General features: G+C 46.6%; 3 protein-coding genes across 4 annotated transcripts; 2 read left to right on the top strand and 1 right to left on the bottom strand.

Annotated features, from left to right (window-relative positions):
- The first annotated feature begins 1,361 nt into the window (after window positions 1–1,361).
- On the top strand, window positions 1,362–5,017 carry LOC120688844. The gene is made up of 4 exons (XM_039971206.1): window positions 1,362–1,907; window positions 3,087–3,158; window positions 3,575–3,865; window positions 4,141–5,017. The coding sequence occupies exons 1-4, from the start codon at window positions 1,362–1,364 to the stop codon at window positions 4,984–4,986; spliced, it is 1,755 nt and encodes a 584-aa protein (XP_039827140.1). The 3' UTR covers window positions 4,987–5,017.
- A 904-nt stretch (window positions 5,018–5,921) lies between these two features.
- Window positions 5,922–12,453, top strand: LOC120687978 (vacuolar-sorting protein BRO1-like). Its single transcript, XM_039970094.1, has 8 exons — window positions 5,922–6,743; window positions 7,400–8,350; window positions 8,523–8,612; window positions 8,702–8,770; window positions 9,191–9,331; window positions 9,594–9,642; window positions 11,387–11,490; window positions 11,592–12,453. The coding sequence occupies exons 1-8, from the start codon at window positions 6,063–6,065 to the stop codon at window positions 12,117–12,119; spliced, it is 2,613 nt and encodes an 870-aa protein (XP_039826028.1). The 5' UTR covers window positions 5,922–6,062; the 3' UTR covers window positions 12,120–12,453.
- Window positions 12,454–13,611: 1,158 nt separating this feature from the next.
- LOC120687903 (KH domain-containing protein HEN4-like) lies at window positions 13,612–21,829 on the bottom strand. 2 transcript variants are annotated; one of them, XM_039969993.1, is made up of 8 exons: window positions 21,573–21,829; window positions 19,111–19,758; window positions 15,971–16,390; window positions 15,636–15,881; window positions 14,791–15,531; window positions 14,376–14,425; window positions 14,201–14,291; window positions 13,612–14,101 (listed from the first exon to the last, which is right to left on the bottom strand). In XM_039969993.1, exons 2-8 carry the CDS (start codon window positions 19,729–19,731, stop codon window positions 13,910–13,912), a joined length of 2,361 nt encoding a protein of 786 aa, XP_039825927.1. In that variant the 5' UTR covers window positions 19,732–19,758; window positions 21,573–21,829; the 3' UTR covers window positions 13,612–13,909. The 2 variants fall into 2 exon arrangements, with proteins under 2 accessions (XP_039825927.1, XP_039825926.1); XM_039969992.1 differs by having other exon boundaries at window positions 14,201–14,294.
- Window positions 21,830–22,307: the final 478 nt, after the last annotated feature.

Genomic DNA, 22,307 nt, shown 5'->3' on the forward strand with positions numbered 1-22,307 from the left:
TTAATTTTTCCATCAGTAAAAAATGTGGTTAGAACTATGCTAAAATGCAATTTAGTAGGTATTTTATTAGGCAATAACATGGTTGTATCAAAGCAAAACAATGTAACTCAACAGGTTATTTTTCCATCTTTTTTCGTACTATAGGTTCTCTAATCATCTTCATTTCCCTTGTTACATTGAAGGTAACCATCTTCAGACAGTGAGAAGGGGGCCAGATCAGGTTATATGGTAGTAGATATTAGGCATTTCAAATTTCAACCCATTAAGAAGGGAAGGAAATGCTATGTGCAGTCTGCGTGGTAGTACATATTGCCTAGTTCATTCAGTTTTTGCCAAGCCTGATGCGTGCAGCCTGAACGGCTAGATATCTGTTTATACAGTTGTTTAAGAACAACAATCGATCTGCATCTATTTTGTGATTTTTGCTGAAACCAATGTGTGCTATATATGAGGCAATAATGGATCTATTTGTGAAATCCTGATTCAAATTGTGAATTAGATCATCAGATTATAGAGAAAATAGTGGATTTGTGATACATATGTACCATGAGTAACTTTTCTGCATTTTTATCAATTTTCTCTGTTTCATCGGCGAGAACCTGGTTGTCGTCACCGTTGTCTAGCAGAGAAATTTTGTCTATTTCTGAGGGCAGTAAGCCTATGTGGGCCCACTTGGATAACAAAGAGCAGAAACAGGATTTGCATATTTATTTTATGTTGCTTCCTCTGCCCGCTGACACCTGTGCAGAGTTTTGTCATAAAAGGAAAGCTAAGTTTGCAGAGTTTGTCTACTTTTCTAAAAAGGAGCGGCCGTGTATTTAGTCTAAAATACGGCCGGCCGTAGGTTAGTCGACTCCATAGTTTATTACATCATGAGCTGAAATGTTTGGGTTGGATTGGTTTGTGGTGGTGGTTTGGAGTGGTGTAGGTAATATTAATTTCCTTAATGAAAATGGATTGGTGTGGATATAGTTTGGTTTCCAACCCATTTATAGGGTGACCCAGATGAGACCTCCACCTGCCTCGCTCCCAGTCGCAGCGCAGGTCAGCGCGTAAGCCGGAGCCTTCCTGCAATGGCAGCCGCCTCAGGTGGACGCTTGCCATCCTGCGATCTCCACGCAGCCATCAGCTTCCTCCCTTCCAGAGTCCCAAGCTACGGGCGCCGGTTGACTGTTGACGTATGTGTCCGCTACATCTCCTTCGGTTTTCTCCCTCCGCTCTCCATTCCCTCGCGCCGCCGCTCCGGCTCGCTGTTCTCCTCTTGCATTGCCCGGCGCCACGCCATCACATGCATGAGCCGATGAGTGGCTGCTGCTCCTCGGAGTAGTGTTCACGGAGAGCACACCGTGCATGCGCCGGCGATGAAGCCCGCCGCCGCGACCTCGCCCGGCGAGCCGGCGGGCCACCTTCCGCACGGAGGCTCGCGCCGGCGCCGCCTGGCCGCGGTGCTCGCGCCGCTGCTCCTCTTCCTCGCCGCCGAGATTGCCTTCCCCTCCTCGACCCGCCTCGACCAGCTCCTGGTACCCACGCCTCGTGACGGCGCCACTGCTTCATCCTCAACATCGTCCCCGTTGCCGCCGCCTCCCCCGCCGCCGCGTCTGGAGGATGAGCAGCCGCAGCCGCAGCCCCAGAGGGTGGCGGTGTGCCTGGTGGGCGGCGCGCGGCGGTTCGAGCTGACGGGCCCGTCCATCGCGCGCCACGTGCTGGGCGCGCTCCCCGCCGGCGCCACCGACGTGTTCCTGCACAGCCCGCTCGACGCCGACGCCTGGAAGCTCTCCGTCCTGGCCCGCGCCGCGCCGCCCGGGGCCGAGCTGGCCGCCGTGCGCGTGTTCCGGCCGGGGCGCATCGCCGTGACGCCGGCGCGCGAGCGCGCGCTCACGGGGATGAACTCGCCCAGAGGCATCCAGGTCAGTTCGTTCGATTCCATGACTAATTCCTTGCCTCGCTTGCATGCCATGCCGTGGCCGGCGGCCCGGCTGAACGGCTCGGCTAACGCCCCACCGCGCGCGAGCGCACATGCGCGTGAAGCGAAAACAACACCCCGGTATCAGCGCCTGTGGAAGCGTAACAACGTTAGTTGCTAGTACTAGAATAATACTGGTTCTCGATGACGCATTTTGTTACTCCAAATACAGAAGATTTGCAGGCTAAAGCACGTGGTACATCCGCACATGTCACGGTGGCTTACCTAATGCGTTTCTGAATTTTGCAGAAGCATACTACTAGTGTCATTTGTTTGACTAATTAAGGTTTTCTGATGTGACTAAACATTTTGCTAAAATACCATGCTACTAATTTGCAGGATAAACCCTAAATTGTTCTGTTAGTCTAAAACATGATGTATTTTGCCTTTCTTCCCCCTTCCACACCACCCCCTAGTGAGCTTAGTAACATGATTGACATGTCTTCTATTTCTTCCTTCACCTGCCATCTCCTTCCCGACTTCAATGCTACCTCATGCTGGCTCCTTTTGCTGAAGTATTTTTTGTTTGATTTAAGACCTATTTGGAGAAGCAGAAATTGAGTGCTAAATTTTAGCACACATATTAGCACTCACACATATGCTAAAGTTTTAAACCTTGGTTAAAGTTTAGTCTACCTCCTTAACACTCCCGTTTGCATTGGATGAGTTAGTGCTAAAGTTTAGCACTTTGACTCATTACATTTGGGTACGAACGGAGCCTTAATCCCCTTAACTTATCAACTTGTTCAATCTACCTCTGATAGGGTTTTTCTTTTTATTCCATAGTCCATACACAATTGAAGTTTAAGTTAAAACTTCTGTATGTTAATTGCAGGCATCATAACTTATGTTTTGAAAAACGCATAATGATTCTTTTTGTCATTCTTTTGATAGGCTAGGCCATTTTAATACAATTAATTAATCCTACCTACACAAAATTGCACTTGACCATGTACAACCGGTTTATCCAACGCTCCATTATACAGTATGCATCTCGGCACGAAGCCGAATGCTCACCTACTCCAAGTGGAAGCTGCTAAAATATTGTAGTGAAGAAAAAGTCTACAGCCGCGTGTTTTTCAGTTGTCTCAGCTCGGATGAGACCTGCGTTGCGTATCTGCAGGAGTGCAGCCAGAGCCAGCAGGAGCCTTCCTGCAACAACAACGCCATTCTGAAATGTCCAAGAGGCATGCCGGTGCCAGCAGCTTTGCTGACTTCCTTCCACCTTCCAAATTCTCAAAGAACTCGGGGTGATCGTTTAGCATGTGTCTGCAAGCTGCAACCTTGGCCGCCTCCGGCCTCTCCTCCCCGCGACGCGAGTGATCGTGTGCCCCCTCGCTTCACAAGCTCCGCCGCCCCCTGTCCTCGCCACACTCGCAAGCCATGAAGGCCGTGACCTCGCTCGGGGAGCCTGGCTTCCTCCCCGCCGCCTCGCGCCCGCGCATCCGCCGCCGCCTGGCCGCGGCGGTGCTCGCGCCGCTGCTCGTCTTCCTGGCCGCCGAGCTCTCATTCCCTTCCCTCGTGCCCCGTAACGACGCCGCCACTTCTTCTTCTTCTTCTCCCTCCTCCCCCTCTTCCCCTCCGCCGCCGCGTCGAGACGGGCGGGCGCAGGGGCAGCGGGTGGCGGTGTGCCTGGTGGGCGGCGCGCGGCGGTTCGAGCTGACTGGCCCCTCCATCGCGGGCCACGTCCTGGCGCCTCTCCTCCTCGCCGGCGCGTCCGCCGCCGACGTGTTCCTGCACAGCCCGCTCGACGCCGACGCCTGGAAGCTCTCCGTCCTGGCCCGCGCCGCGCCGCCGGGGGCCTCGCTGGCCGCCGTGCGCGTGTTCCGGCCGCGGCGCATCGCCGTGACCCCGGCGCGGGCGCGCGCGCTCACTGCGGAGCACTCGCCCAGAGGCATCCAGGTCAGCCCCGCTGGCTCGCTCCTCCCTGTGCCCTCCTCGCGTGCATGTGACGTGAGTCGAAGCATGCCAATTTGGCCAGTAGAATAGTGTGCTTGCTCGGATTCTCGACGCACGGCGCGATGATGGCAACTTCCAAATCCGAACGTGGCCTGCTCAACGAGACGACTTGGAACTGCAGGCCGAGCACGACAGCTCGTGCCACGTGTCATGTCTGTATAGTGTAGCACCAGAGCTTGCTGTCTTGCTGACCATTTTGATTTTGGGACACCACGCAGGGCTTGCTGCAATTCTTCCATCTGGTGGAGGGATGCCTGGACCTGATCCGGGAGCGCGAGTCCCTGGGCAACTTCACCTACGCCTGGGTGCTCCGGACGCGCGTCGACGGCTTCTGGTCGGTGCCGCTGGACCCGGCCGGCACCTTCCACCCGGCGGCCTACGTCGTGCCGGAGGGCTCCCGCTTCGGGGGCCTCAACGACCGCCTGGGCGCCGGGGCCCGGGAGGCGTCGGGCGCCGCGCTCGCCCGCCTCTCCGCGCTGCCGCGCCTCGCCGCGGCGGGGTACCGGGACCTCAACTCCGAGTCCGCGTTCCGCGCGCAGCTCCGCGCCGCGCCGCGGGGGTGCCGGCGCGGGAGCTCCGCTTCCCGCTGCGTGCTCAGCGACCGGGCCTACTCGTTCCCGCCGTGGGCCAGGACCGCGGTGCCCATCGCGTCGCTGGGGTCGCCGGGGCCGCTCAGCGGGGCCAAGTGCCGGCCCTGCCGCCCCTCCTGCAGCGGCGGGTGCGTGGCGCGGCACCTCGCCAGGCTCCAGCGCGGGTGGAGCTGGACCGAGTGGCGGAACGGGACGCTGGAGCTCTGCAACGCCAGCGGGCCGTGGGAGCGAGGGTGGGAGGCGCTGTTCGACGAGGTCGCCGGCGCCGAGGCCGCCGCGGTGCGGCGGAGCGTGGCGCGGATGGGCGCGGCCGAGTGCGTCGCAGAGGTGAAGGCGCTCCGGGCTCGCGCGGAGCGGTGGGACGCGCCCAGTCCCGCCGAGATATGCCGCCTCCGGTTTGGAGTCCGGTCGCGGCCGGCGGAGCGCCCCGGCAATTCTTCGGCAGACGGTGACACTGACGCTACTGAACACTGAACAACCTGGAAACGGATACAATTATACAAACTTCTGATCTTCTTTTGTTTTTTTTTTTCAAAAACCGAAATCTTCTTTGTACAAAAGTGTTGGTCTTAAAGTTTACATAAGAAATGAACACCAGGTAATAAAATCCAGCGGCGTCCATCATCATTGACACAATTTTTCCTCATTTTCGTAACATAGCATGAGCATCAAGACTCCGCATCGAGCCTCACCGATGATCATGGTTTTTGTGTTGACATGAAATATGTATTTTGAGGCTGTCTTTAAAATGCAGGGATTTCACAAGGACAAACTCAATTCATGTAATACTTGGTGCAAAATCCTGCATTTTTTTCACAAAGGGACATGTAATACGGAACAAACATTTTGAAAAAGACTAGGTTACCAAGCCTTTACTTTGATTTCCAAAATAAACCCTTGCAACTTAATGCTACATATGCTACCTCCAGTCAAAAATAGTTGATGTTGTCCGTCTTTTACTATTTACATTGTAATATGGTTATGATATATATATATATATATATATATATATATATATATATATATATAGTGCATGAGATTAAACAACGTACATGAAAATTTTATTTTAGTTTTCGTAAAAAAAAGGTTGTGTTTTGAACCAAATATTAAGAGCCACGTTAGTCAAACTTTTCTAAAGCTTGACCAAAATTCAATCAAATCGTTTTTTTAGCATAAATTCAATCAAATCGTTGGGACTGCTGGACCGGCAAAAGTTGGGCGTGAACTGCAACAAGGCAAGATGGGTGGAGGAAAGAGGTATACAGCGACCATGTCACCACGCGTGCCCGGCAGCCCGGGTGTGCCAACAACCACCCGCCGGCTGCCGGTCGGTGGTCGACTGGTCGCCGCAGCGCCGCAGCGCCGCACCAATCTCAAAGCACCCAGCGTCCCTGAGTCCTGACGCGGCGAAGCCATTCTCTTCCTGCTGCCCTTCCAGCGTGTCAACTCTCGCAACTCCCCCCAAATTCCTTCACCCCGAAGCACCCAACCCCACCCCGATCCCCCGATCCCCTCCCCCACCCGCCTCCGGCCACTGCCTCCGCCTCCCGATGGCGTCGGCGGCGGGGTCCTCCAACGTGATGCTCGCGATCCACGAGAAGAAGACAACCCCTACCGACCTCTACCGCCCGCTCCGCCTCTACATCGCCTCCGCCTACTCGGAGCGCGAGGCCGCGGCGGCCGACGACGACCTCAGCGCGGTGCGCGACCTCCGCGCCGCGGTCGAGCAGCCCTCCCTCCCGGACCCGTCCTCCCTCGAGCAGCGCCGGGACGCGCTCCTCGCCTACGCGCGGGCGCTCGCGCTCGTGGAGCCCCGCTTCCCCATCTCCCCCGACCGCGCCCACGTCCACTCCCTCACCTTCACCTGGCACGACGCCTTCAAGGGGAACAAGAAGTGCGCCCTCGCCTCCATCCACCTCGAGAAGGCCGCCGTGCTCTTCAACCTCGGCGCCGTCTACTCCCAGATCGCGCTCGCCGCGGACCGCTCCACCGATGTCGGGATCAGGACCGCGTGCGGCGCGTTCCAGAGCGCGGCCGGGGCATTCGCGTGGCTCAGGGAGAGCGGGGTCGCGGCCAAGGTCGTCGCCGCGGGGGCTACCACCGTCGACGTCACGCCTGAGTGTGCAGGCATGCTGGAGAAGCTCATGCTCGCGCAGGCGCAGGAGTGCTTCTTCGAGAAGGTTATTGCTGGAGGGAAGCCGCCCGCGCTGTGCTCCAAGGTGGCGCGGCAGGTGCGTGGTTACTGCCTCTTGTTGCCCAGGTTGTTTTGTCGCTATGAACTCAGAGCTATGTGAGCGTAGTTTGTATTGGTGTGGAATGGAGCTTTGAATGTTTCTGAAGTTATTTGAGCACTGACAATAAGTTTGCCAGCCATAATTAATTTTGTGATTATGTATTATTCAGAACCTAACTAATTAAGAGACCAACATAGTATGCCGAACCCTAAGCTAGTGAAGTCCATATTATAGTAACATCATGATAGATCGAATTATGGAATAATCTTATAGGTCTATAGGGTGGTTAAATTGTTTGATTCAAACATATTTAGGACTTAGGAAGCAATCGATGTAGTAGTAGTAGGTTTGGCTTGCTAGAGTTCTAGTGTGTATCATGATGTTAGTGATATTAGTTCCGACTATTGATTTAATTTGGATGTATATTAGGACTTGGTTATATGTCTATTGCATGGTTGATGTTTATGTTAGCTACTGTTAATACAACACATTCTTATTCGTGATAATGTCACGTTTCTTCTCTTCTGTTTGATGTTGAGCTTCTATTAATACAACACATTCTTATTCATGGTACCGCCACATTTCTTCTCTTCTGTGAAACTTTGGTGTCGATGCCTAATTCTTGGTCATTACATGTTCACGTATCTTTTCAGGTGGGCATATTCTACGAAGAAGCATATGCAGCTCTCAGTGCACCTCCTCTAAGTCAGCACTTCGATAAGACATGGGTGTCTCATGTCCAGCTGAAGGCAGCTCAATTCTATGCTGATGCTTGTTATAGATATTCACTTGATCTTCATGAGAAAGAAGAAATTGCTGAGGAAATTGCACGGTTAAAGATTGGAATGAGTGCCTTGGCAGATGCTAAGAAGGCTGCAAAGGGAGTTGCTGCCCAGCTTCTGGATTCTGTCAACAAGCTGGAAAGCAACATGAAAACCAACTTGGAAAGGGCTATGAAGGAGAATGATCGTGTTTACCTGATGCGGGTTCCAGCTGCTGGTTCCTTGGGTGCCCTCCCTGCGGCATCCCTTGTAAAGCCTACCTCTCTGGCTGAAGTTTTAGATGCCAGCAAGGAAAGGCTTTTTTCATCGCTTGTGCCTGATGGCAGCATGAAAGCACTTTCCAAGTACACGGAGATGGTAGATAATATTATCCGGACCCAGGCAGAGAAATTGCAGCAAGCTAGTGAGATCACTAGAGTCAGGTTGAAGGAAATGGACTTACCAGATTCTATCCTTTCACTGGAAGGAAGTATAACATTACCCGTCGATCTGAAGGAAGACGTAGAGGCTGTGCAGATAAGTGGTGGACCTGCTGGCTTGGAGTCCGAGTTGCAGCAGCTTAGGGATTTGAGGAGGGTCAATCAGGAACTACTTGTTCAGACTGAGGAGCTTCTGCAGAAGGAGGCGAATGAAGATGCACAATTTCGTACGCAATTTGGGAGTCGTTGGACTAGACCTCAATCAAGCACCCTAACTAAAAACATTCAGGATCGATTGAATCTATTTGCTGCTAATCTTAAGAAAGCTGCTGATAGTGACTCTTTGATCGAACGAGGCGTGAAGGAGAGCTATCCCTTGATGTCTATTCTTGACAAACGACCGGTGAGGGTTTAACATTTGTATATAACAGAAAACTTAAAATACTGTTAGGATTTGACATTTGAGTGGATTACCTCTCATTATGTGCTTCACAATGAACCATGATCTTCTTTTCTGTTATCATCATTATATTCTTCATATCTAGATATTTATACGTTCCTGTTATATGTTGCAGATAGAGTCTGCACTTCCAAGTATTTCTAGGCCTATCATGTCCTTGGATGGGAATGAAGATGCCATTGTTGGAGCCCTGAAACAAAGCTTGGTAATGTACATTAGTTTTTGTAGATGGTTAAACATGCAGTAAGACTATTTGTTTTAAACTTGGCGAAATTTTTTTCTATATTTCAACAGAGACAACTGGAATTTCTTGGAGCACAAAGGGCAGGTCTTGAAGACATGCTCAAAGAGATGAAAAGAAAGGTACAACTATTGTTCTTGTGATTTTTCTTGATAGTTTTTCTACGTGAGATTTTTCTTTATAGTTGTGCGTGCAGAATTCTTTAAGTCTGGCACTAGCATTAAATTACAAGCAACAGTGCAGTTTATCTTCTCAGTGAATAAATTATACTTAAAATGTTAGTGTGCTTGGATTCCTGTATTAATTACTGATCCGTCATGAGCTCCTATGAGTGCCTTTTGTGTGCGCGCGCTCTACTTTGCTGTACTCTACTTAGTAAATCTTATGCTTTGCATTGCCCTTTCCAAATTCCATTTCATAATATTTACGGAGGTCCTGATGGATTGTTTTCAAGTTTCTTAGTCCTTACAATAGCTGAAATAACTGGTGTTATGGTGATATACTGTACTACTGTGTGCGCTGAGAGGATTCATTTCTGCCAGGATGATATACTGCCTAAGTTAATGGCTGGTGTTGGATCACATGACGATCTTTTCAAGAAGGAGATTGCTAAGTATGATTCTATCTGTGCTGAAATTGCTGATAACATTGTGGCACAGGAACAATTATTGCTGCAAATACAGGTAAGCGGACATACCTGATAAATATTGGTTCAGTCCGCTTTGAGACTTTCTTTGTGCTAGAAGTTATCGTAAAAGCATATATCCTATCAACAACATGTGTATTCAAACTGAATGAGTGGTAGTATAATTATTTTGCAACGAGTGAGTTAACTCAAGGAGAAAAGAAAGAAACAGTGGGAGAAGTATTGATAAGAACCCAATGTGCTATATTTTGTTATCTACTTCTTTTTGTATGACAATTACATATTGGATCTTTGCACAGGCACAAAACGAGCAATTCGCTACTGTATTCAATCTAGAGGATTACAAAGGTAACCTTTCTAGTGTTCCTATTCTCGTCATAGCTATATTAGATGGCTGCACATATTGAATTTTGCAGCTTGCTTTATAGTATCCCTCCATTCTCTTTTGATAGTCCTATTTCCAAAACTCAAATATTCACAAATGATGTCTTATTTGGTATTGATAAGGACCATGGCAATAAATAGCACAAGTAACGAGGAGTTTCTAGCAAATACATTGGGGGAGTAGCAAAAAGTTTTGTGTTACATTAATTAGATGATAAGCAAGGTTGCTTTTTCTTGTCATTGTGTAAAGGTGAAATAGGACTATCAATAGAGAATGGAGGGAGTAATACATTGAGTCCAAAAGTTACAACTCACAAATGTGTTTAGAATTTAGATTACTTATTCTAATTTGCCTCATGCAACAAGGTTCTACAAACCTTTCGTCACTTTCCACTTTTATACTCTCTTCTAAAATATAGGTTGTTCTGGCTTTTCTAGATACATACGCTCTGTTCAGTTGGCTTGTATCTAGACACAGAGTGATAGTTTTTCTTATGTATCTAGACGTGTATATTTAGGTGCATAGCAAAAACTATGTACCTAGAAAAGCCAAAATGACCTATATTTTGAAACAGAGGGAGTACTTGTTAACATTTTTTTTTTGGAATTTGTTCGTCCTTTGTATGGTAGCTATCATGCACTTAATCACTTCGGTAGTGGACTTTCCATTCTTGAGCCCAACAATTTTCAGTGATTCCCTAGATTTTTTCTGATAGGTTGGACAACTATTGATTTCCGGGCATTTCTTTGTAATTTGCAGCAATTTTATCTTTTTCAGTTATATATAAGCTTGATTACATTACTTGCATACTTATTATAGCAGTCTAGGTGTTTTTATGCATGCCTTTTGCTGCATGTTCATCATTTTCTGGAGTTACTTCAAGTTGAAACTGTTCTGCTTAAATTCTACTACCTCCGTCCCAAATTACAATTCGTTTGGGCTTTTATAGATACATATATTTGCTATGCACCTAGATGTACACTATGTCTAGACACATAGCAAAAACTATGTATCTAAAAAGCCAAAACGAATTGTAATTTGAAATGGAGGGAGTATTTGTAATCATTATTGAATGGAAATAAAGTCACAGTCAGGTGTTATTTTATTTTACTATATTAGACCTGTGGAGTCAAATCTTCTAAAATGTATTGTCTAATTCCTTTTCTTTGTGTTGTATTCAAGAGAAAAAATTCCTTTTCTGTGCGGGTAATGCAACTGAGTGTAACTGAGTGTAGCAGAGATGCGGATGTTGCGGTGGTTTTGCGGGCACACAAGGAGGGATAGAGTCCGGAACGAAGTTATTCGGGATAGGGTCAGGGTGGCACCAATTGAGGAGAAACTTACCCAGCATCGGCTGAGATGGTTTGGACATGTCCAACGAAGGCCTCCTGAGGCGCCGGTGCGTAATGGGGTTCTTGAGCGGGTCGATAATGTAAAGAGGGGTAGAGGTAGACCTAAACTGACGTGGGATGAGTCGGTTAAGAGAGACCTTAAGGATTGGAATATCTCTAAAGAGATAGCTTTGGATAGGAGCGCTTGGAGACTAGGTATCAATGTGCCTGAACCTTGAACTTATTTCTTTCGGGTTTCATCTCTAGCCTACCCCAACTTGTTTGGGAAAAAAAACTATGCTGTTGTTGTTGCTGTTGTTGTGCGGGTAATGCAATGTGTAATTCTGATTTCTGAAACCTTTGTTCTTTATTTCAGCTGCTCGTGAGAGATGTTACAAGCAAATTGCTGCTGCTGTTGCTAAATACCGGGAGATTAAGAAGAACATCAATGAGGGCCTAAACTTTTATGTGACTTTACAGGTGTGTTTGCATTTCCATTTGGTTCCATTTGCATTGAACATAGGAATGCTGATGTCTCTTCTTGGATGGGCTACTGATTCTCTGGTGATTCCTGTGTACAGGAAGCAATAGGCAAAATAAAACAGCAGTGCAGTGACTTTATAATGACCCGAAACATTCAATGCCGCGAAATGATTGAAGATGTGCAGAGGAAGCTAGCGGGTTTCAACTTCTCATCCTCCAGCCACTCGTCTATGCAGAGGAATGCTTCTGTACCGCCTGATCAGAGCAGTCCATCACCACCACCCCATGCTCAGGCCCCCTATGCTGCTCCACCTGGGGTCGACTCTAGGCCTGGATACTCTCAACCGGAGCCAAGACCTGCATACTCACAGCCATACCCCCCATCCTATGGTGCACCACCGCAACAGCCCCCATATGGTGCGCCACCCCCTGGTCAGTACCAGCAGCCACCGCACCAGCTGGCTCCTGGTCACGACTACAGTCAGCCGGCATATCCTGGATGGCGTGGGCCATACTACAACGCCCATCAGCCGCAGCCACAGCAACCAGGGCCATATCCTCAGCCACCTTACAATGCCCCAGGGGCTTACCCTCCCCACCAGAGCAACTACTATAGGCCTCAATGAGTGATGCTCATATTGCCATCGTAGCTATTGTTTGCTTCTGTTCCATTGGGTACCATTGTGGAGTACATTATCTGGTGCACTGCATACGAAATGGGTGGTGTAATATCAGGCTGGTTAGACGGTAGCTTGTATGATTTGTGCGTATAATAATGTGCCGAATGTGGTATATTACACGGGTATATTCTCATGGAAATTGCCACACTATAAGGCCTGCCAAGTGCCATTACTTTACCTTGAGTACATATTAAAGTGCAATTGCATTGAAGTAGGAACTGTGAAGAGCTAAACAATCCTGAGTGGCCTTTTACCAAACCCAACATAGATACTTCCAGAATATTTTGAGCGACACTCGGTTTATCCGTTCACGAAATTTTTTGAATGCATTACTACTTTAGCATGTGTTTGGTTCTGGGGAGTTAGTGGGATGGTTCCATCATGTTTTCGTGAGTGTTTGGTTCAAGGACATCGTGCAACTTCTCAGCCCATGAAAACTCAACTTCCCGGCCTTCACCTGGTCCAGCTGTAATATGTTCTTTTGTTTTGTCCTGTACTCCTGTTTATTAGACGTGATTAGGAGAAATTCACTCCTAATTTGGCTTTTCTCTTTACACTCTTGCTCATTTTTTTTATTTCCTGCAAGTTTGTCTTGTTAATACAATTCTCTCTATTTATCTGACCATGCTTACCATTGGTAATCTCCAATGCTAATTGAGAGGCCATATGATGATACTTAGAATTTGAGCGTCTGATTTCAGTTTATGCTTGAAAGCAACGTTCCATCCTGCTCGCAAATGTGACATCCTCGGTTACATCAGCAGCTTTGGTGCTGACGCGGCAAAAGCTAATGACTTGAGTCCAAGCCGGTTCTCCAAGGTCTCGAGACCATTTTGAAAGAGACCGGCATGTTCTGGTGAAGCTTGCATGGGGCCTGAAGATCATCACTCACAATCCTAATAACTACATGCAGCATGTCCTTCGTCGATTTCACGGGCCATTAGTAAACTAAGAGCGCGCTCCTATTGACAACTATGCTGCGTAGTTGAAAGTTGAAATAATGTAACTCCCCAGCAGAATCGACCCTCCTTTCTCAGCTGAAATCGGCCATCAACGCACGAGTATTAGTACCATTCAAAAACGAAATGCAAATTAAGCAACTGTTAATGATGATCCGAGATCCTTGGCCGAGCTGCTTGCTGAACCGTAACACGTATGCTGCTGCCATGTCGGGACAGGTTGGAGTGTGGTGGTGAACCAGAGATCGAAATCAATTGACCCCTTCCACTGTATCTTCCACGGCGCGTTGAGTCCTCACGCCCCAAACGACCGGCGGCCCACACAACTGTAGCAGGCTAAGCTTGTCGAGTTCCTCTCGTCTCTCGTCTAGAAACGAGCTAAGCCTAGCTGAACAGAGCCGAACCTCTAATGAGCTATGCTCTATCTTTTTCCCCCAGTCCTAACTGGGGCCCTAGTTCCCACAAGCGACAAAATAGCATGGGCGAAGCCAGCCTGATGTGCAGTTTCATTCGGCCTCAAATAGCAGCCGTCGTAACAGGGTTCAAATATTCAGAATCCATATACGGCTATCACAGAGCGCACGGCCCCTTTACGTCTCTGGTAAAATGATATTATTTGTCATAAGGCATTAACCTAAGTTATCTTGATAGCACGGTCAATGTAACAGTTATCTAGCCGGAAATCAAGAAGGGCAGCTACTCTGCTGGCACAGATAGCTCCAGGCACACGGCAAACCCTGCGGAATCTGCTTTCCTCTGCTGTGACGAGACCAGAAACTAGCCCCAGCTTGGGTAAAGTGGCATGCGGGAAGGCTGGGGTTGCTGCTGCGTGCTCCGGCTGTTCGCGCTAATGAAGCCCTCCAGGAGGCTCTGCGCAGCTTTCGCTTGGTCCAGCGTGCCCTGGATCTCCACTATTGACTCGGAAGAACCGGGATGCCCTTCAAGTAGCCTCAGTTTGGCACCGGAAATCTGGGATAAAGTAGAACACTCATGAGAACCTGTTAGATCATCAGAGGATACATTTCACATAGCCATGCCCGTGGAACCAAAAAAGCATAGCGTCTATACCTGACGGATCTCTGCTAGATTGACCCCGCCAACTCCAACAATAGATTCCAAGGAACTACTTGGAACCCTCAGTTCAATAGTGCTTGAGTACCTGCTGCCAAAGTATCCTTTTCAATGAAATTTGTACTGGTAAAATTAAGCTTATGTTTAGGAAGGAAGGCCTCCAAAGTCATACCCAGCAACACTTGTCTGTCCTCGATGATCGCCATGCATCTGCCCAGCAGCCTGACAAGAAAGAAATTCAAATCTATTCAGAATTCAATTTTTCTGACAGGCATAAATAAAATAAAGAATAAAGCAGAGAACATCTCAGCAGCTAAATCTACAGTACACGTGATAACAAATCAACAGAGCTGCAGCATCTGACCATCGTGTCCACATTAGAGTGAACATAGCTGCCACAGAAGTGACATCTGTAAGGACGAAAGTTGTTCACCAAAAGACAGTAGCAAAAGTCTTTTCTTTATTCAAAATTATCACCCAATAACTAAATGAAATAGGAACAGTCATGTGTAGTCTCAAGCTTCTAATGAAAAATTTCAGGGGGTCGGCATTTCAAAAGGAGGGAAGCTAGCTTATCAAAGATGTACCTCAGTATAGTCGTAAGCATTTGACTTTCCATCTCTTGTGATGCCTAATTGCTGTGTGCCCCTACTAGAGTAGCTATCAATAGGCACATGGGCACGGTAAGAACGATGTGACATATAATCTGCACCGGGACTGAAAGAGGAGGGAAGTTTTCTAGTAGGAACACGAGCAGGCGCTGCATATCTCTCATAAGCAGATGATGGTGCATTACTAACAATTGGAGGGCTTCCATGGGGATATTCTCTTTTAGAGAAGTAGTCTACAGGATATGAATAGGAAGGATCATGAGGTGCATTTTCGTTCAGTCTTCCATACGGTACATTACTGGAAGCTCTTCCATATGGTGGATCATTGGCAAGTTGTCCATATGGTGCATTGTTGGCAGGCATTCCATATGGTGGGTCATTGGTAGGTCTTCCAAATGGTGGAACAATGGCAGTCCTTCCATATGGTGAATCATTGGTCAGTCTTCCAAATGGTGGATCTATGGCAGGCCTTCCATATGGATCATTGGTGAGTCTTTCGGATTGCGGATCAATGGCAGGCCTTCCATATGGTGGTGGATCATGGGCGGGCCTTCCATATACTGTGAATTCTCTGCTAGGCAAATCAACAGGAGGACCATGAAAAGGGTTGACAGGTGGAGGGTTATTGACAGAACTTGTATCTCTCAAAGTCCTAGTTCTAAGTCTCGAAGCAATCTCTGTGAGGGCTCCTCTTGCAATAGCTGGAGGCCCAGCAACCTGGAAGCTTGGAACAAATGTAAAGGCACAACAAAAGTTAAATGAATAGGTCTGGAAAAAAAATATACCTATTGTGATGCAGCTGTTAGCAAATATTAAATCACCTGCACAAGCTCGTCATCAAAGGACAAGTACTTTGGTTTATCTGCCTTTGAGTAAACTCGAATTTCTGCACCAGTTCGCCTTCTCATTTCAGTAATTATCTTCCCACCTTCCCCAAGAATACAGCCAACTTTGCTTGATGATACAACAAGCCTTGTACTCACATGGCGTTTCTCAGAGAGTGCACTTAGTTTATCATGGAGCAACATGAGTGCCTCAATTGTTGGGGATATTGGATCAGCTGGTATCTGAACAAATAAGGATGTAAACTTGTGAGTGCTCATGCTGAAAGTTGGTATTAAAAGGGGTTGGAAATCGGAACAACCATCTGAATTACCTCCTTAGATGAAACAATAATAATCCTTTCTCCAGAAACATCTTTGTCAACTTCTTGAACCTTAATGCGAGCACCAGTCTGCTGCTCTACCCGCTTAACATTAGCCCCACTTTTCCCAATAACTGAACCAATGAGCTCAGAGGCACACAGAATTCTGATAGAAAACTCCTCAGTATCAGCAACAGTTCGCAATGGTCCATCTCTATATGGATCAAGCAGGGGTATAGGTGGTGGATGATCAATATGCCCATGTGGGAACAATGGGTTTCCATGTGGTAATGGTGGTGGAGACTCGCGTTTCCTTTGTGTGCTTGCATCTATTATTTCCTCCAGAGGTAGGTTTTCTTTACGTGGATGTTGATGGAGACGAGTAGATATTTCATAGAGAGCTTTTCTTACAAGAGAAGGTGCTCCAGTTATCTGAAATATCAGAATCTCAATAGGATATTCATGTTGAAGAATGAAATTAAAATAGAACAGCATGCCAGCCTAAAATTGATTTAATTAATTGACAGGGAAATTAAGTTATCAAAAGCACGAGAAACTCGCCAAATAGGACAGCATTTGATGTGTTTGTTTCCATACAACAACAACAACAACATAGCTTTTTTTCCCAAGCAAGTTGGGGTAGGCTAGAGATGAAACCCGAAAGAAATAAGTTCAAGGTTCAGGCACATTGATAGCTAGTCTCCAAGCGCTCCTATCCAAAACTATCTCTTTAGAGATGTTCCAATCCTTAAGGTCTCTCTTAACCGACTCATCCCACGTCAGTTTAGGTCTACCTCTACCCCTCTTTACATTATCGACTAGCTCAAGGATCCCATTACGCACCGGCGCCTCAGGAGGCCTTCGTTGGACATATCCAAACCATCTCAGCCGATGCTGAGTAAGTTTCTCCTCAATTGGTGCCACCCCGACCCTATCCCGAATAACTTCGTTCCGGACTCTATCCCTCCGTGTGTGCCCGCAAAACCACCGCAACATCCGCATCTCTGCTACACTCAGTTGCTGCACATGTCGTCTTTTTGTAGGCCAACATTCAGCACCGTATAATATCGCCGGACGAATTGCTGTCCTATAGAATTTGCCTTTTAACTTTTGTGGCACCCTCTTGTCACAAAGGATGCCAGAAGCTTGCCGCCATTTCAACCAGCCAGCTGAAATTCTATGCCTAACATCTTCATCAATGTCGCCATCCTTTTGTAACACCGATCCTAAATACCGAAACGTATCCTTCTGGACCACCACTTGCCCATCTAGACTAACGTCTCCCCCTTCATGCCTAGTCGCGCTGAAATCGCACATCATGTACTCGGTCTTGGTCCTACTAAGTCTGAACCCTTTCGACTCTAACGTGCGTCTCCACAGCTCTAACTTCCTATTAACCCCTGCCCTACTCTCGTCAACTAGCACCACATCATCAGCAAAGAGCATACACCAAGGGATCTCACCTTGTATATCCCTTGTGATCTCATCCATCACTAAAGCAAATAAATAAGGGCTCAATGCTGACCCCTGGTGTAGGCCTATGTTAATAGGAAAGTCAGTGGTGTTGCCATCACATGTCCGGACAAACGTCGTCGCATCTTTATACATATCCTTAATGAGGGTAATGTACTTGGTTGGGACTTTGTGCTTCTCCAAAGCCCACCACATGACATTTCTCGGTACTTTGTCATATGACTTCTCAAGGTCAATATAGACCATGTGCAAGTCCTTCTTCTGCTCCCTATATCTCTCCATCAATTGTCGTATTAAGAAAATCGCCTCCATGGTTGACCTTCCAGGCATGAACCCAAATTGGTTTTGGGTCACACTTGTCCCTCTTCTTAGGCGATGCTCGATGACCCTCTCCCAAAGCTTCATCGTATGGCTCATCAGCTTAATCCCACGGTAGTTAGTACAACTTTGAACATCGCCCTTGTTTTTGAAGATAGGTACTAATATACTTCTCCATTCTTCCGGCATCTTGTTTGACCGAAAAATGAGATTAAAAAGCTTAGTTAACCAAACTATTGCTCTATCCCCTAGACATCTCCACACCTCAATGGGAATACCATCAGGACCCAACGCTTTACCTCTCTTCATCCTCTTCAAAGCCTCCCCGATCTCTACCTCCTGAATTCTCCTCACAAAACGTCTGTTGGTATCGTCAAAAGAGTCATCTAACTCAAGGGTAGAGCTCTCACTCTCCCCATTAAACAACTTGTCGAAGTACTCTCTCCATCTATCCATGATCTCATCATACTTCACTAGCAGTCGATCTGTCCCATCCTTAATGCATTTGATTTGGTTGATGTCCCTTGTCTTCCGCTCGCGGATCCTAGCCATCCTATAAATGTCATTTTCCCCTTCTTTCGTGCCTAGCCGCTGATACAGGTCATCATACGCCTTACCTTTTGCTACACTCACAGCTCGCTTTGCAACCTTCTTCGCTAATTTATAGCCCTCGATGTTGGCTGCACTCTTGTCAAGATGGAGACGCTTGAAACACTCCTTCTCCTTAATAGCCCTTTGCACCTCGTCGTTCCACCACCAGGTGTCTTTCCCATCCTGTTTGCCTCCCTTACTCACGCCAAACACCTCTGAGGCCACCTTCCGAACACATGTTGCCATCTTTAGCCACATGTCATCTGCGTCTTCTCCTTCTTCCCAAGGCCCCTCACCTAGCATCCTTTCCTTAAACGCTTGTGCCGCTTCCCCTCTAAGCTTCCACCACTTTGTTCTCGCAATCTTGGTACATTTGTCCCGGTGGACACGTACCCGAAGACGAAAGTCCGCCACCACAAGCTTGTGTTGAGGGACAACACACTCCCCAGGTATCACCTTACAATCTAAGCAATCACGTCTATCCTCCCTCCTAGTAAGGATAAAGTCGATCTGGCTCGAGTGTTGTCCACTACGAAACGTCACAAGATGGGATTCCCTCTTCTTAAACACGGTATTCGCTATCAACAAGTCGTAGGCTAACGCGAAGTTCAACAAGATGTGTTTGTTTCCATAAAAGTAATATATGAATAGTTGAATACTGATCCAATAAAAGAAACACTATATGAGGCTACAGGTCGATGGAAGGAAAAAGGCCTTACTAAGCTGAATAATAAGATAATAAAGGATTTTTTACTACAAATGTAACTTGCCTGCACTAGCTCATCACTTTTAAGTGCACATTGGGGAAGGTTTTCAGATGGTAAGACACGGATCCCTGCACCAGTATCATTTCGCAGTTGTTGTATAATGGAGCCACCTTTTCCTAGAAGGCAGCCAACTTGATTGCCTTGAACCAAAATCCGTGTAGTCACATCATCAGCACTTTCAGACTCTTTGTTGGCAACTCCATCATGAAATTCATCTGCCACAATCTTATCATGTATCTTCAATAAGGCATCTTGGGCAGAACAATGGGGCTTCATGCTCCCTAAGCCATCACTAGATATATTTTCAGCTGCTTCATCAGCTCGTTCAGAATGATTCTGGTAGTTGAAGATGATAATTACTCTCTCATCTGCACCAGGAATGGAATCAGCAACCCTTATCTTTGATTTCGTTTCCTCTCTAAGGGTTTTAACAATGTCACCACCTCTCCCCAAGACACTGCCTATCTTTTTTACCGGGCACAATATCCTGTAAATGGTTTCAATTGGCTCAGAGGACATAGATGTGTCATCATGCCTGGAGTTTAACCGTTTCCTCTTTCCATCATCAAAACTGGAATGTGTCCTCTTTTTGGAGTGACTTCTTCTAGAATTATCATGATCCATCAAACTCAGTTTTTAGTCCACCTTTGTCTACATAACGAATGATCCATCAGCATAAACAGAATTAGATACTGATAAGAAGGTAATGCAAAAAAACGAAAGGATGTTGCATGCACACAAGCCTTGGGCATCTCCAATGATAATACACACACACTTAAGCTTGTAGGTTATGCACATAACAAAATCCAGAAGCTGATGTTAGAAGTTCATGCTGCTATTTTGTTATACAGAATACCAGTATAGGTAATCTGTACAATAGCAGGTAACCATGCACAAATCAAGACACCCCGGCAACCTAAAGTCACGCTGACTCAAGATACAGTTAACAGCAATTTAGTTTTCAAATATCTAAACATATTCAGGCGGCGTGTATTATTTAACTTCATTTATATAAAAGGACTACCCCTGCATAACTTGGTTCCATTGTAAGTTACAACACCATCTTATTTGACAAAAGGGAGTGAAGAACAATGTGTGCATGGAGTATGCAAAATCTAGAGCTTGATGGCAACGAAAATCCAGCCTAAGAGATAGTCACAATACGATTTTTAAGTTCACTTTTCATGAAGTGCAGATACAGTGCCAACAATGGTCGAAAAAGGAACATCATATTTTAAGGTGCCGTGCCTAATTTAAATACACAGATGAACAGATGAAAGCATTTAACAATGTAAATTTTCAGGGAAACAATTTGACACAAAATTACTTCATCAACGGTTTCAAAAAAATAGAATAAAAGATTCAAGGCACAGTAAATAACCCATTATGATTCCATAAAGATCTAACGATCAAAGTAAGAATAGAATTCCAGTTCTATTAGTTTCTACATAAAAACTGGTTGTACCAGGGCGGAAAGGCATAGACAACTGGATAGCTACAGCTTGAATTTTATACAAGCATGATTAGCATAAAATCATAACGCCTTCCCAACACCCCACTTTGGTGAATGTTTTAGGTATTTAATATTTTATATATGTCCAAGTAGTATGAACTGATGTTGAAAGCAATTAAATGAGAAAAGAGAATGAGCTAGTGTCTTGTGGAATTAACAAGCTGAGCTCGGCGTCCTAGACATAAGAAAAACAACCAAATATGCATTGGGGGGAAAGGGAGTGTATTCAATATGCATTGGGAGGAACAACGTGAGAATCACACCTCATCAGACCATTACCAAAAGCAAGGCACCAAATTGCCAACTGCAAATCCTGATCCTGCTGCACTCTACAAGCATGTATTCAAAAATAGCAATCCAACACCCAAATGAAACACAGCGTAAGGCAAATCATTTAGAGCACTTGAGCACGTTCACGAAAATTCTCAGCAATTCTGTTTACACTAGCATGGGAAAGCTGCTGGTTGACATCCCAACTGTTAGCTGATAAATATCATTCAATCAATTACACAGATTTGAGCAACCTCAATTCATGTTCACTCAACGAAACAAGAAAAATACCAAATTGAGCACACTGCGCGTGAGCCCACTTACAGTGGTATTCGCACAGAAGGTTAATTTAGATGCATAGAAATTCAACTGAACTACCAAATATTTTTGGAAAAACAAACTCGCTACATCCAAAATGAACCAGCTAGGGCCAAATTGAACGGACTGACGCGCCTATCCCGAAAAAAGAAAAAAAAAGAATAATGGATTGATTGGTAACAGGGGCGGACCCAGCATCGGACATGGGTGTACACTTGTACACCCAATAAATTTTTGCAAACGAAATCGAAGTTAGTAGGTAATATAATGTAACTGGATCAGATCCGAATACAAATAGTTTTGTTAGGGTTTGGGGTGCTCCGTCTCCCACAGCAGAAGAGAGAAAGGAGGAGGGGCGGCGTACCTGGTGGATGCTCGTCGCCGGCAAAGTTCTGGGCGAAGACGCGACGAATGGCGCCGCCGCTCGCCCAGTCTTCGTCGTCGCCGCCAGGGAAGACCAGGGGAGAGAGAGAGAGAGGAGAGTCTTCTTGTTTTTGCGAGAAGGGAGAGAAGAGTCAAGAGAAGGAAAAGGGGCAGTTCTAGTCCCTGAGCCGTGAGGGGGGCCGAAGGGTTGTAAGCGGAGCCGAGATCGATCTGAGTTACCGCCGAGCCATAACCTCGACTTTGAATATAGGTATAGAGCGGCTTGATGACGGATATATGAGAAGGAATACTCTTACTTTTTGGAGATCGTGGTCGATAATAGATAGAAATCTTATATATTATATATTGTATTAACGATGGAACTACAAGACGTAAATGTAAGAGAAAGATTTCATTTGATAAATAAAAAGGTTCTCAGTACATATAAACATTTAGCCCTCTCTCTTAATCTTTTTGCATGAGACGCATCTTGTGAGAATATGTTCAAAACTAGTATAGTGTCTGTGCGTTGCTACGGATGCTATAATAGATCTACATAATATTACTAGCTTTGTGCTCGTTCGGTCTATGTACATGCTCGTTTTGTGGTCATGTGAGGTATTGATTGTTTAGGATCCGATTGATGGGTTCCTATCATGGTTTTAAATAGCGGGCTAAGGGGTTTAGCTGTTGGATTAAAAAAACAGCTAATAGCGGGCTAAATGAGGCTTTAGCG

The sequence above is a fragment of the Panicum virgatum genome, chromosome 9N (assembly GCF_016808335.1).
Source record: "Panicum virgatum strain AP13 chromosome 9N, P.virgatum_v5, whole genome shotgun sequence".
Classification (NCBI taxonomy): Eukaryota; Viridiplantae; Streptophyta; class Magnoliopsida; order Poales; family Poaceae; genus Panicum; species Panicum virgatum.